The 14,387-nt window shown below is 38.7% G+C and overlaps 1 protein-coding gene across 2 annotated transcripts; it reads right to left on the bottom strand.

The window, feature by feature from the left end:
- Nucleotides 1-83: 83 nt before the first annotated feature.
- On the bottom strand, nucleotides 84-10,926 carry HAC1 (histone acetyltransferase of the CBP family 1). 2 transcript variants are annotated; one of them, XM_068478159.2, is made up of 17 exons: nucleotides 10,463-10,926; nucleotides 9,478-9,789; nucleotides 8,981-9,089; nucleotides 8,372-8,666; nucleotides 7,807-8,289; nucleotides 5,797-7,652; nucleotides 5,413-5,709; nucleotides 5,043-5,321; nucleotides 3,617-3,745; nucleotides 3,311-3,511; nucleotides 3,060-3,202; nucleotides 2,653-2,965; nucleotides 2,232-2,371; nucleotides 1,756-1,834; nucleotides 1,255-1,647; nucleotides 923-1,140; nucleotides 84-796 (listed from the first exon to the last, which is right to left on the bottom strand). In XM_068478159.2, exons 2-17 carry the CDS (start codon nucleotides 9,672-9,674, stop codon nucleotides 682-684), a joined length of 5,247 nt encoding a protein of 1,748 aa, XP_068334260.2. In that variant the 5' UTR covers nucleotides 9,675-9,789; nucleotides 10,463-10,926; the 3' UTR covers nucleotides 84-681. The 2 variants fall into 2 exon arrangements, with proteins under 2 accessions (XP_068334260.2, XP_068334261.2); XM_068478160.2 differs by having other exon boundaries at nucleotides 9,478-9,698; nucleotides 10,463-10,845.
- Nucleotides 10,927-14,387: the final 3,461 nt, after the last annotated feature.

Consider the following 14,387-nt stretch of genomic DNA (forward strand, 5'->3'; position numbering starts at 1 on the left):
GGAGAAGGGGGAGAGAACCAACTGAATTCCGGTTTTTGGAGAGAGAGAGAGAGACAGAGGGCAATGTGAGTATATCGTATGAGTACGACTAAAGAGACCAAATTTATAAACTAAATTATAAAAAGAGAGTATTATTCCTTCCATGGATAAGAACACAATCTACAAACAGAAGACCAACATAACAAAGGGAGAGAAGGGGCAAAAAACCAAGGATCTGAAACTATCTTCCCTCCCACATTTCTTCCTAACAAACCATTTTAGATAAGATTATACTACACTAGCCACTTAAATAATTGCATTCCACAGTATTACACCAGGATAAAATCAAAGAATCACCAAATCGAGCCGCACTGAGACACGCATCACTATCTGCTTCACTCGCACGGGGACCATAGTTGGCAGCTGTCGAATAGAGCGCGGGCACTGGTTGACAAACTCCAACTTTCTTCCTCTTAGGGAGACTTAAGTTGTGAAGATCAGAGCCAAAAAATTGTTCCCTAAAAAGAGAAAACAAACAACATGCTGTACTGCAAAATGCTTATTCCCTTCTAACCATCTAGCCCCACTTTTGCTGTCACCGCCTGGTTCCCACTAGTGTGTTAGCTGAGCAGAAGAAAACTACTGTCCCTGTCGGTATTTTCTTTGTTCTCCAAAACATCTGTTTCTATATGTACAATTTGGTCACCCAGAACTGTTGTGTAGCTCAGCAGCTCTCTGTCTCATCATCTCCATCACAGCGGCTCTTCTTCTTGAATCAGACTGCTGCTGCAATCTCCTCAAATGCTCCTTCAAATCTCTGAAAACATACATTTATATAATAGAATCAACGATATTACCCTTAAGAGGGAGGGAGGAAGGAGAGGAAATTAAGAGAGAGGAGAGAGAGTCGAATGTCATAATAGAAGACAATTAAATCACGAACCTGCAACGCGGCACATGGCACTCGGATACTTTGCAAGCTCGAGCATGAAGTTGAAGAAGATACCACATTTTCTTACAGAGAACACATCCTCCAGATGCACGGACTTTGCATTGAATTCCATGGCGGAAAAGTCCCTTCACCTTACGGCAATTGGGGTACTGACATTGTGCAGAACGACACTGTGATGCATGCACCAAAAGATCAAGCATTTTCCGAAGCTGCAAAATTGAAAACAGTGTTATAAGAACCACATTGGCATCCTAGCCTTTGCTCCACTAATACATCCATGTTCAACACAAATCTTCAATTATGTAAACACAAATATAAAGCACCTGTACAACTCGCATTTGCCTAGCTTCTTTGTTTTGTGCATCGCGATCAGCGATGGATGGATGATTTGTCAATTTATGATGATGATCTACACCGCCTTCCTTCTGATAACAGTTATTGCATACATCGTACTCAGGGCAAACTTCACAACGCCAGCCTTGACCTGTTTCAATGTCGAGATGACATATATTGCATGTTGTCACAAACGCAGGAGCAGTCGGGTTATGAAGATGGTAAAGGACCATCATAGAGGAATGTTTAGCCCGCCGTAAAGTATCATACTGATAGTGATTCCCTTGACAAAGACTGAGAAATGCCTGTCTGGTGTCAAAGAATTCACTCTCAAGAATTTCATCTTTGTCCTTTGTATCCACAGGTACATCAGTAATTTGAAACTGCAACATATAAATGATGTCAGTACTAAGTAGAGTTTTTCTGAAAAAAGTACAAAGATCTTGCAGAGCCATGAGAACTGAAGCTAGAACTAAGGACAATTCACATACAGGACGCAATTCATGCTTTTCCCTCTGATTGATAGGGTGCCTCTCTCTTTCTTCCCGTTTTTGCTCTGCTTCATGACACCTGCGGTCCCATGTAAAGTAATTAGAACAAAATCAATTGGCAAACCTTATTCCAAAAAAAGCTAAACTTTGATGTTAAATATTCAGTGAGAAGTATAAAACAATATATTCAGTAAGAAACTTCTAGTGTAGAAAAGTGCAAAAAAAATTCAACTTTCTGAACTGAGAAGGTATAACGGTCAAACCGTCTGCAAATTCTAACAAAACCCTGAGCAACAATACCAGAACCTTCACCCATTCTTCTCCAAACAAACTATAAGCACAATTTAGTCATATACGAACGAGCAATAAAGCATTATACATGGTAAAATAGGTAATAAAAACAAAATTTAATACAGTATTAGGAAGCTCTGCAGGGGAGGGAAGTAACAGCAGAATGCAGGAGTTCAGAATCTTACTTATCACAAAGCTGAAAATTTCTGCATTGAGTGCAGGACCAACGGTTTCCTGATACCATTAGTATACAACAGTGAGAGCATGCGTATTGCAAATGAACCATGATGAAATCCTCCTTCATTGGCGAAATGGTTTCACCAAGCTGAGGGAACATAAATATAAAAGTCAGCAAAAAAGATAAAAAATTATCTCGAATTCTTTTTTATCAGTTGTACAAAGTGCAATTAATCTAATAAAAATCTCATCCTCTTGAACAGCTTTCATATATTAATTTACAAGAAGACTTCAAACATTATTCTTTTACGAAGACTGATAAATACTAAAATAAATTGAAAACCCTGAACTCATTAGTGCAAAAAACTCTATCTAGCCGAAAATCCACAAAGGGTGAAAACAATAATGCAGTTGAAAGAATAAAATTACTTTGTGCATTAGTAGCAGATCCTTTGACGCATTAGCAGAAAGATCAGTTTGACCAGATGCTTTTAGAGCCCTTTTTGTTATAGTCTTTTTGGTCGATCCTTTCTTATTTTGTTTTCTCCCGTCCTCTTCTTGACGCATCTGATAAATCAGATCCTCGGCTGCACCAGGCCAGTAGTCACCATCAAAATAGGGCAGCCTAGCTGCAGTGACTTTGGCCTTGCATTCAGCTGTGGTTACAAAGAAATGGTCATATAGATTAGTGAGTTCAGCAACAATGCCTTCCTTGGCAGCTTTCCTAAGCATTGCCAAATACCTGAAACAAAACAGAGAGATAATAAAATGTAAGAAACAGGATAATTGATTCTAGAAATAACTGCAACACAATTCACAAAATTCTATAAGCTCACCATTCACGAAGCTTATCAGATTTTGGTGTTTTCTGAATCTCCGGATGACAATATAGAATATAATCTTCACCCTTCAACGGAGGGCAAGCCCATATATAGCAGCTTGTAAACCCTCGTAGCTTGCAATATTCAAGGTACCCAATCTGAAAAAGGGAATGCTAAACTAAGGCCAATAGTTCCAAGAGAACATATCAAACAAAAGAAAACACAGATAACATGAAGAACAAGATCACTGAAAGCCTAAGCCTCACCAGAATTTCATGATAAACATAAGTGCGGAGAGCCTCTCCCGTCACCGCTTTAACCTCGGGCCTGAAATACTTAACAGAATCCAAGTACGATAGATACACACGCCGCTGATTCGGAAACTGGCTTTCCGCTCCAAATTCTTGAACATACATGCCAAATAGGCATACTTCTACACCTTCAATTTTCTGAAACAACAATACAACCTAGAGGAAAATATGTAATTAGCATATTGGAACCTTTCCCTGTTACTCTAAAGCAATACAGTTTAAACCTTTTCATTATCAGTTAAACATTGACCATCTTCCTACCTTAGATTTATATGGGAACTCTGTTGGATAATTTTCTTCCTGGAAAATTTCAAGAAACCGCTGCTTTACTTCCAATTTTTTGTCAACCGATGAAACAACCCTGATTACAAGAGATTCTGCCCCAGGAACCTTGTAGCACAAAGGAAAGAAAAAAAAAATCAGCCAATCACATTAAAAGAAAAAACCTTTCCAGTTTTTCACTTTCAAAAGTCACAATACTTGTTTCAAAAAACCATAAACAAACATTAATTCATAAATCAAAGTTTCTTTCAATTCTATGGTAACTTTTCCTAGAAGTACATTATCAAATATATGTTTCTATTTTTTTGGTAAGAAACATAAGTTTATTAGCAGTAACAGAAAAAGACAGGGACAAGGTGTCCACTGCTCTAGCTAGAGAAAGTTAGCCAAAGATTTTAACAAAGACTGAAAAGCGAAGCAACCGAGATATATGGTAGCATAGTAGCATACCAACAAAAGCTAATGAGCAGCTAAATTTCAATCATACAATATACAATTGGCTGAAAAGAACTATCCCTAAATTATGGAGCCGCCGATGCCCAAAAATGAGACACTGTCCTATAGAAGATAAAACTCAAGACCACAAACAATGCAATTATATACTTCTATTAGGATTAGACGTCGTAACTGGTCCTGCCTCCAAGTCCTTAAGGGGAGCGGCCTCCTGTAAAAGTTTACAAAAGGCATGGAAACAAGGCTTCAAACGCAAGCCCTAATTTGGCATATGGATCATGTTTGGTCTACTTGGAATCTTGGGTAATTGGGTTCAGTCTCAGTCGGCCATTACAGAGGCCCTTGTTTCTGTTCAATATATTATGACAGAAACTAATTTTGGTTGGTTAATCCAATCAGTTCATCAATGGTCGGCAAGTATGATGGTCCAAATGATGATCCTTTCACTAATAATGAAAGGCAGTTCGTGGCAGCAGCTAAGACGCTTATGTCCGGGATTCATGTATTGGGAAAATACAGCCATATAGTGAATTATGTTGGTAAAAGATAATCTGATACTGGTGATTCCTGCATGGATAAATCCACGGTCACTAAAGAAAGATTTATGTAGGTTCACATAATTGTGTTCTCCAAAAAACATGTGCTTTTCCGTAGCATTGTGTGATGCACCTCAACTCTAGGTGTGATATGGTGATACCTAAGGCCGCCAGAAATGATTCTTAGAAGCTTCGTAGTTATACTGGTAGTTTCTATGCTCTTCCTTTAGTTTTCACCTTCACTTACCTTCTACAATCTAGACCAATCAAAAGACAAAACTAAACAGTAGACTTTCTATCTATTATTCCTTCATCTCCTGAACCAGAATACTAACAGCATAAGAGAAAAAAGCAAAAGCATCATGCAGTACTCTATCCCTCATAGCACTTCAAATACATAGTACTATATAAATCACCTCATCATAACTCTTTCCTTGTTGCCGCGCCCTCTCTTGTCTTTCCACCTTCAGTTTCTTAAATAACCGTTGCTCTATGTGGTCACTTAGTATTGTCTTCGGCAAATCTTTGGCCCCGAGAACAGCACTCTGTGGTAAAGGTTTACGCTCTCCCCTTTCAACCTCTTGTATATAACAATTAGGGCAAGTGTATTCAGCTTGCCCACCATCATTCCTTCGGCCATTAAACAAAGCACAAATTTGATGTTGCCAAGCTTCGCATTTGTCACATTGGACCCACTGCATATAAGGAGGTGAACAGCATAAGATTCACTATCTAGAACAATCAAACTATCTAACAAAAAAAATTGTTCCAGCAAAAAGAACGTACCCATTCTTCAGTCTCCTCGTCATTTTTCTTCTTCTCTAGCCTTGCCTTTGGAATGTTAGTCCCATCAACAACTATCATGTCTCCACGAGCCTCGTTATAGCATGGAATACAGAAATAATGTCGTGTGTCACCAGCCCCCATTGTATAGTACGTTGCATTGCGCTTGATACGAGCACCACAAGGTGTGCAATATATTGGCGGTGGCTCAAATGTAAGCTTCTCAACTGCACACAACTGACAGGAGTTCTCACTCATGGCATGCTCCATTGCTTGATTCTTCTCTGCCTTTGCTTTGCTCTGTGAAAATAAATAAATTAAATATAATAGTGAAACCAATAGAACAAAGAGAGAAAGGTGGGAAGGAGTGCCAATCCATTGACTAACCTGGCCAACCCACTGCCTGAGACCTGTAATGTGGGCCCTAACTTGCTCCGGAGTGAACAGTTCAGTCATTGATACCCCCTTTATTTTAGGCTTCCCAGACTTGGTTCCAGCTGCATTTTCCACAGTATGCGTAGCATTTTCATGTTTAGCTGGATCAGTTTCTTTCTCATGTTTGATGTTTTCTTGCTTAGCTAAACCAGCGGACTCATTATATGAGACAGATTCACCATCATGCCTTGGATTGCCCTTATCCTCAACACTATCCTTCATCTCATCAACACTCCCTTGTCCAGAACTTGAAGGAACTTCCATTTTCACTTCTGCAATCTCAGACTTGAGTGGCATAGAAATCTCTCCATGTTGGTAATCCTGGATCTGTAAATCCTGGGGTACATGGGGTTCAATAACCACAGAAGCTTTTACTGCAGAACTAACACTATCAGGATGAACAGGTTGAGAGGACTGCTCTATCTTCATGCGTTTTATAGAAGGTTGCCTGTCTTCAGAAGTTTCAACAGCCGTATTAGTCTTCAAAACCAATCTAGCTGAAGTGTCTTCTCTATCATAGGCTTTACACAATCCGTTTGTTGAATTCTGCAAACCAGAATCAGAAACTTGACGATTCTGTGCCTTATTCGGATGTGTCAGCAGAAAATTCCTAACAGGAGGGCAAACAGGGCAAGCTGGGTCCTTGCATTTCTTGTTATGATCAACCAATTTCTTGGTAACATGACAACGAGGATGTGGGCATTGAGGTAAATTGCATGTTCCCATGTGCTTCAACAGTTTTTGAACAGTTACACAATTAAGTTCGCGACATTTCCCTTCACGGGCTGAACAACAACGAGCATGGCGCAAGAACAAAAGCCATCTCTGTTGATTTTTGAACTGTTTCTCCCGATTGCCATTAGAAGATCCAAAAACAGCACTCGATGAATTGGGGGGACGAGATGTGCTTCTAGATGAAATTGTTTGAACAGCATTTGGTCCTTCTGAAGACAAATTATTACATTGGGCTTCATCTTTCCCAGATATCCTCTGATGGAAATCTTCCTGGAGATGCTGCTCATGGGAAATGTTGACCTGTCTGTGAGTCCCATCTTGTGACTGAGGATGCCATTGATCCTGCAGTACTGGTTCTGATTGAGCTCCAGCAGAATGAGAGCTGAAATCATTTTGAGACTCTGCAACCAATTGGTGAGGATGCAATATCTGTTGCATTTGCTGGGAAGTTTGAGACAACGAGGAGGAGATACCATGTTGACCGGATGGGACATGCTGAGCATTCCTCAACCGATCATCAGCAGGGTGCTGATGGAATTGGTTATGCATCTCTGATAATTGGAACTGCTCTGTACCTTGTTGGTGCATAACTTCACTATGGTGGTCCACACCACGGTTTGCTTGACTACTTACATCAGGTGTGATCTGAGAATGACCAAAAGCATCATTGTTTAACATATGCTGGGACTGCTGATTTTGCTGCTTCTGTTGACGTTGTTGATGACCTAATTGCTGCTGCTGTTGATACTGGTTAGGTTGCTGTTGATACTGATTAGGTTGCTGTTGAAATTGTTGCTGTTGATGAGACTGGAACATACTATCTCTTGAAGATAGTGTAGTTTGGAAATTCATCTTTTCCAATTGATCAAGTTGTTGAGGCTTTGCATGGACACTTTGCTGGGCACCATGTATATTTGACTGACTATTTATAAGGGGAGAGATGGCCTTGGACATGGGTGTCGAGCTGACTGAATTCAAATTCTGAGGATTCAGCATTGACCCAACAGAGGTCGCAGCACCATAGTAGTTTCCAGGCCCAAAAGAATCTGCATTACTCACTCCATAGCTATCACCTGGTAAATACATGATTCATTGGTCAAACATTTACCTATTTTATGATAGACTACTCAAATAAAGTCATAACCTGCAAGTGTATAGACAAACAGTCGACTCATATATGCATCTATACTGTACATGCATGTATGTGCATGCACACAAAGAAAGTACCTTGCATTACCGGCCGCTGATGTTGATCAAAGTGCTGTTGTAATGGTTTGGAAGAGTTAGCATAGGGTGTTGAGGTTAGATAGCCCTCAGAAGTGCCAGGCTCATTAACAACTGGTACACTGTTCGCAAATCCCAACCCACCATTTAGAGCCCCATTTGGCAACCCATATGATTTCTGCTGCATGCCAGACCTTATTCCACTATTCATTTGGCTGCCAAGGCTATGAAGTATACGGCTATTTTGACCACCAATATGCTGCTTTTGCTGTTGTGGTTGTGTTACCATTGAAGAATCAACAGTAGAGAACCCACCTCCATTATTAGAAGAATCCAAATTCATGAAAGACTGATTATTACTGCTATTAAACCCAGGGGTAGGAATCATTTGGCTAGCCATTCTTTGCACACCCATTGATGACATGTTCCCTCCAGTACCAATGGAGAAACTGGCAGGAGACTGCTGATAGCCATTAGACATAGAACCTACAAAAACAAATTTTGTAAGAGTGGTTTGAAGCAGCAGTTTGAGTAATTTGGGGAAAAGATGATACAACTCAGTTTTTACCATCAGATCTATTGAATGAACCGCCATGTATGGCACCAGTAGGCACCAGGTTTCCTGTGTTGACTGTAGTAGGCGCTATGCCAGTACTACCTCTAGCGGTGTTCATAGAAGCATCCATGGAAGAAGTAACCATCATATTTGAATTCCCATTGTGTGACATACCGGGTGTTGGTATCATCGTACCAGCAGGAGAGGAAGAATTAACAGCCTGTTGATACTGTTGGCTTTGATTTGAGGGTCGCTTAATCAAATTGTGCAAACGACTCCCTAACGTTTCTGGGTTCATATAGTCATCCTGAAATAGGATTTGCAAACAACAGAATCATAAGCGTACTAAGATGATATCCATTTCATACAGAATAAGAATAAGATCAAGTAAGAACATTATCACTATATACATGTATAGTGAGTTTCAATAGCTGTCAAGAAATCAAAAGGTTAACCAGCATATTTGACTTCAAATTAATATCAAAATAATAATGCTTTAAAAACAAAATATAAAAAATTTAGCTGTTTCAATAACATTGAGAAAAGAGAGGTAAAAATATCTGTCTAAATAGGCTAAAGGGGAAGCGAATAGAGAAACAAATAAAAAATAAAATGAGAAACCTTGTCCCGAGCACTTTTCAATAAACACTCATCCAATTTTTTAACAATCTCCCTAAACTTCATGTCATTCATTGGCTGGGGAAGTGGTCGCTGCCGTATCATTTGGCATCTGAAAAGCACAATGGTAACATCAGTATTTAGGTAAACAATTGCTCTAACATAAAGAGACGAATGTTATATATGAATTAACAAAAGTGCATGCTAGCACAACTATATCCTGTTAAAAAAATATATATGAGAAAGAAAACTAAAAAACAAAAAGCTAAAGAATACTTTCTTCATAAAAATAAAAATAAATTATGTCTTTTGATTTTATAACATGTCTTTTGATTTCATACGGAGGTAAGCAATATCAATTATACATGTTAACAATTAATAAGGAATAACATGCTTCGCAAAAAAAGAACAAAGAACAAACAAGTCAGCTGAGACATGCTAACAAGCAACTTGCTGCCCATATAAATAATGGTAAAACACCAAAAGGAAATGCATCTTACATTCTCTCCTGCACAATTTGGCGTGCCTTGATAAGTTCAGGATCCATGTTGGACATAGCATGAGCAGGCCCACCTAAATTTTGCATTTGGGGAGCAAGGGCATTTCCATTATGCTGGGAGAGCACAGGCATCTGAGATCCTGCCTGATTGGGCACTTGCCCCGATATCTGTCCTGACATGTGTGTCTGCACATTCATCTCCTTTATCCTTTACCACGCTGACTGTAACTAGCAAGTAACGCATAACTTAAAAACAAAACCTTTAGAACTGCACCGCCAACTCATGCTTTAACCACAACAAACTCCCTCCATACTGTACATACAGTGACAAAACAATGAATCATGTAATTCGGTCAACTAAAGCACATAATCATGAGTCTACTTAAGTAGGAGAAATAGCACAGACAAAAAACTAGTAGCGGGGAGGAAAAAACAAAATTACCAACATGATGACCACATTTTGTATCAATATAAAACCATTCAAAAATGCAAGTGAATTTAAGGAGAATCGCTTGCATTTTTCACTCAAAGTTTTACCACTTGGGGGTTTTAGTAGCAGAAAACCAAGTAAAATAATTAGGATAGCACAACTATGAATACAATGCAAAACAATTCAGCAAAATGTGAATCAAATTAGTATACCAAATAACAAATCTTTGAAAATGATAAATGACTTTAAGCAAAATCGACCACCATTTTCACATAAACTTTGTAAATTTCGCTTACTACAATTAAACACCATAAAGCAGTCAGATACTGAACTTGTAAGAAATGAATAAGACAATCAATCAGCAAAGGGGCAAAGGGGCAAAATTGGGGCCAGGGAAGATCGCAACCTAAACCTATGCAATCAAATGGGCAATTGAGTAATTCAGCAGTCAACAAATACAAGCTGAATTCCCAATTTCACAATAATCAACCCAAGCATACTCAAATCAAATCGAATCGAATCAAAAATCGAAGCAAACCCTAGGTGGCACACGAACCTGATAGATAAGCGATCGGAGCTCAAAATTGATAGAGGGCTTTGATAAAGCACGACCAGTACAGTCGACGACGATCGGCGATTGCGAGATACAGAGAGAGAGCGAGCGAGAATAGAGATTCGGATTCAGAGAGAGGGAAAGTCGGTTCGCACCGCCGTCCCCAAATGATACACCGCACGTGCGAATTGACACGGAGCAGAAAAGGGGGTCGAAACCGAACACGAAATTACGACGAAAGAGGGAGAAGGAGGGAGGTGGAGTAGGAGAAGAAGAAGAAGAAAAGCGAGAGGAAGTCGAAATTTTGAGGCTTTCGGGTTTTTGGGGCTCAAACGAGTCAAATCTCAATTGCTCAATTGGGGGTTAATTTGCTGAGAAATTATACTAATTTAAAATTTGGGAAATTTTTTTTTATATGTTTATGATTTAATTTACCAAAATAATTGAGTTAATGACACAAACAGGACGACATAAGAGACGCAGATGGAGATAGATAGATAAAGAGAGAGGAGCAGATGGGTGTTTCCGAGTCCACTCCAATGAACCAAGCTTTGATTTTACACAAGTGCCCCTGTTTTCATACACATTTTCATCAAAAATGATATGTTATCCTTTCATTTTTTTTCTCTTTTTATGGTCTTTCGAGGTATAGACCGTATAATGATATTTTTCTTCTCAATATTGGATGATGGGTCTTGTTCCTCGTGCTCTTATAACCATGAGCCTAAGAATTTGTCTTTTTTTTAGGAAACAAAACATAAATTCAAAAGCAACAGATAATTTAAAAGAAGGTTACGAGCTTAAGCGCATGCTTATGCATGTGTAACTACGCACTTAAACATGGTTATGCGTGCGTAGGCGCGCATGGTTCATATGTATAACAATAAATAATAAGATTGTATACTTGGAAAGATTTGGATTCATTCACAATAATAGTTCAATCTCACATTCCATCCTCATAAAGAGAAACTCGTTTTACCTGTAACAACAACGGTATGTTTACCTATACAAGAACGAGTATTGATATTATTATTTTTTGAACGAAATATATCATCTACGCTAATGGAGAGGAGGTGGATTAGCCTCACAATGGGTTAGTAATAATGTGGTTCAAATTCGCCTTCAACGAGAATCGAACCTAAAACCTCTCACTTACAAATGAAGATGAATATTATTATACCGTAGTACTAAGTGACAGTATTAATATTATTATGAATACTTACTTTCATTGTGCTTAATTAATATTATTTTTATAATTATTATGATTTCTGACTTTTTGACTTGGGTCACATTATAATACGCAAATCTACAAGTAAAAAATTCAAAATTTGATTGATTATTGCGAGCTAAATACAAAGGTAGTCATCTTCACTTGTGAGTGAGAAGTTTTAAGTTTGATTCTCATTAAGGGCAAATTTGAACCATATTATTGGTAGCCCATTGTGAGGCTTAGTCCACTCCCCCTCGTTTAAATAATATTGTTTGTTAAAAAAAATACATAGGTAGAGAGAGAAAATGGGTGTTTCCTTATTCTAGTCCATTAAAACCAAGCACAGAAATAATAGAACGTTCTTGATTTTATCCACAATTTCAAAAAAAAAAAAATTTATATTATCCTTTGATCGTATAGTTTTTTAAACTCTTCCAAGCTTGGTTTAGTGATCTTTTTTTTCTTAAAAATTGAAAGATATTTTAAAGTCTAATTTTTATTTTAACTGGGGTAAAGAAATTCAAGTCACATAATAAAATTGACGTAAGGATATAGATCTAATGGTAATTGACACACCACAACCTAGAATGTCAACTAGGACTCTGAATTGAGCTGTGCTGGCCACTCGACTCCACCATAGCACGATATTGTCCACTTTGGGAGCTCACTGGCTTCGGGTTTAGTAGGAACTCCGAAGTTAAGCGAGTAGCGCGCTAGAGCAATCCCAGGATGGGTGACCCATTGGGAAGTTCTCGTATGAGTTCCCAGAAACAAAACTGTGAGGGCGTGGTCGGCGCCCAAAGCGGACAATATCGTGCTACAATGGAGTCAAGCATGGGATGTGATGGGGGCCCGGACGGGGATGTGATAGTAATCAACAAGAGATTGTAAGTACGTATGTTGCACTTGAGGGCTTACGTTTGATTCCCTCTCCCTCTCTCTTTCTCTCTCAATATTTCTTGTATGAAAAAGAAAATAATTCTACTACCACTACCACTAGAGTCCTAAGCTCCACAATATTTGACATATTTTGTATTTTTCCAGTCATTTAAAATTCTAACCATCTCACTTCTATTAAATATTCTTATAACTCTTTAGGTAGTTATGACTGTTTGGGTGGAAAGACTAAGGTGATTTAGAGCAATTTCACACATGTTAAATTGACATGGCTAGATCCCAAATCCAACTCAAAACACTCATCCACCCATTTTTGGGTCAGCATGGCTCACTAACCATGCCACCAGCCATATTGATGAAGAGTTCATGTCTAAATGCTTGATGCTACGTTAGCGAAGTCTTTTACTTTTTTTTTTTTTTTTTTTGGCGCTAGGCATGTGCGCCACGCATACCTAGCTAGGAGAGTGATGCGACAAATTTTGTCGCATGGCCCCACCACAACAACTACTTACCATGTACTCAAGGAAAGGGATCCTCTCTAGATTCCCTCCTCCTAATTCACCAAATTAGAGAATCCATGCCATTAATATTTGATCCAACGGTTACAAACAAGGGCCTGCTTTAAAAGTTATAATAACTTTAGCCGTTGGATCAAATTTCAATGGTCTATATCCTTTGATTTGGTGGATTAGGAGGAAGGGATCCGAAGATGATCCCTTTCCTATACTCAACATATGGCCAAATCTAAAACGTCCATTTCAAATTCCTGCTCAATTCACTGTTCTTATTATTTTTCATAATAATAATGTTTTTTAAATCCAGAAAAGTTCAGAAAAAATTAAGGAAAAAATCACTTAAAAAATAAAAAAAATTACAACGGTTACATGTAATTATTATGTTATCTTGTTAGGTTTTTAAGATGTACCAAAATTCATTTATCACAAGCTAAACAATATTTGAGATAGACATGGTGTGACAATTCATCCCTAATTTTACGATTTTATAAAATTTAAAACAGTGATTTGGCAAAAATGTCCCTAGAGACAAGATCGTTGACTTTTGTTGACTATCATTTCGTGACGCACATGGGCTCTTATTTTATCGTATTCTCGAAGTACTTGATAGTACAAACACATAAGCGCAAGCGAAATTGAATTTGGAGTTACGACAAACGTTTTGGTAAATTCACGTTGCAGGAAATATTTTTCTGTATTTTCATTGGTGACTTTGAGCTGTGTCAAGTGGAACCCACACCACTCCTCCCCTCACTCTCGTGTCTCCTCTCAGTTCCTCTTCAACTCTCTCGGACCTCTATCTCTCTAACTCTCACCTTTCTTCACTATTTCTTTCACCTAACATTCTCTTTTCACTCTATCTCACTCAAACTCTCTCTTTTTCTCTACACACCCCGAGAGACCGTGCACCACACGGCACACTCACTTCCCCTCCAGCGAACTCCACTTGAACCACCGCCGACATCTCACTGCCTGGACTAGTTCCACGAAACCAAGAAGTATGAGGAAAACCCCAAGCTTTCTCGTCCCTCTCTTTTGTGCAAACCGTGACCACCATTACCATTCTCGTGACTAGACACGATCACCACCATTCTACTGTGATGGACCATCATCTCCTCTATCCTGCCGTTTTACTCAGGACACCCTAGTTCGAGATAGGGCTGTATAGTGGCTTTGGCCATTATTCATCGTTTCCTTCGACGAAACTTCATTTTTCTGACAAAGGTGAACCTTGAAAATGCCTAAAATCTTCGTAAATCGTATTTAGGAGTACGTTTAGGATGTTTTTGAGATGTTTTAATGTTGT

The sequence above is a fragment of the Pyrus communis genome, chromosome 9 (genome assembly GCF_041283825.1).
Source record: "Pyrus communis isolate YQ-2024b chromosome 9, ASM4128382v1, whole genome shotgun sequence".
Lineage (NCBI taxonomy): Eukaryota > Viridiplantae > Streptophyta > Magnoliopsida > Rosales > Rosaceae > Pyrus > Pyrus communis.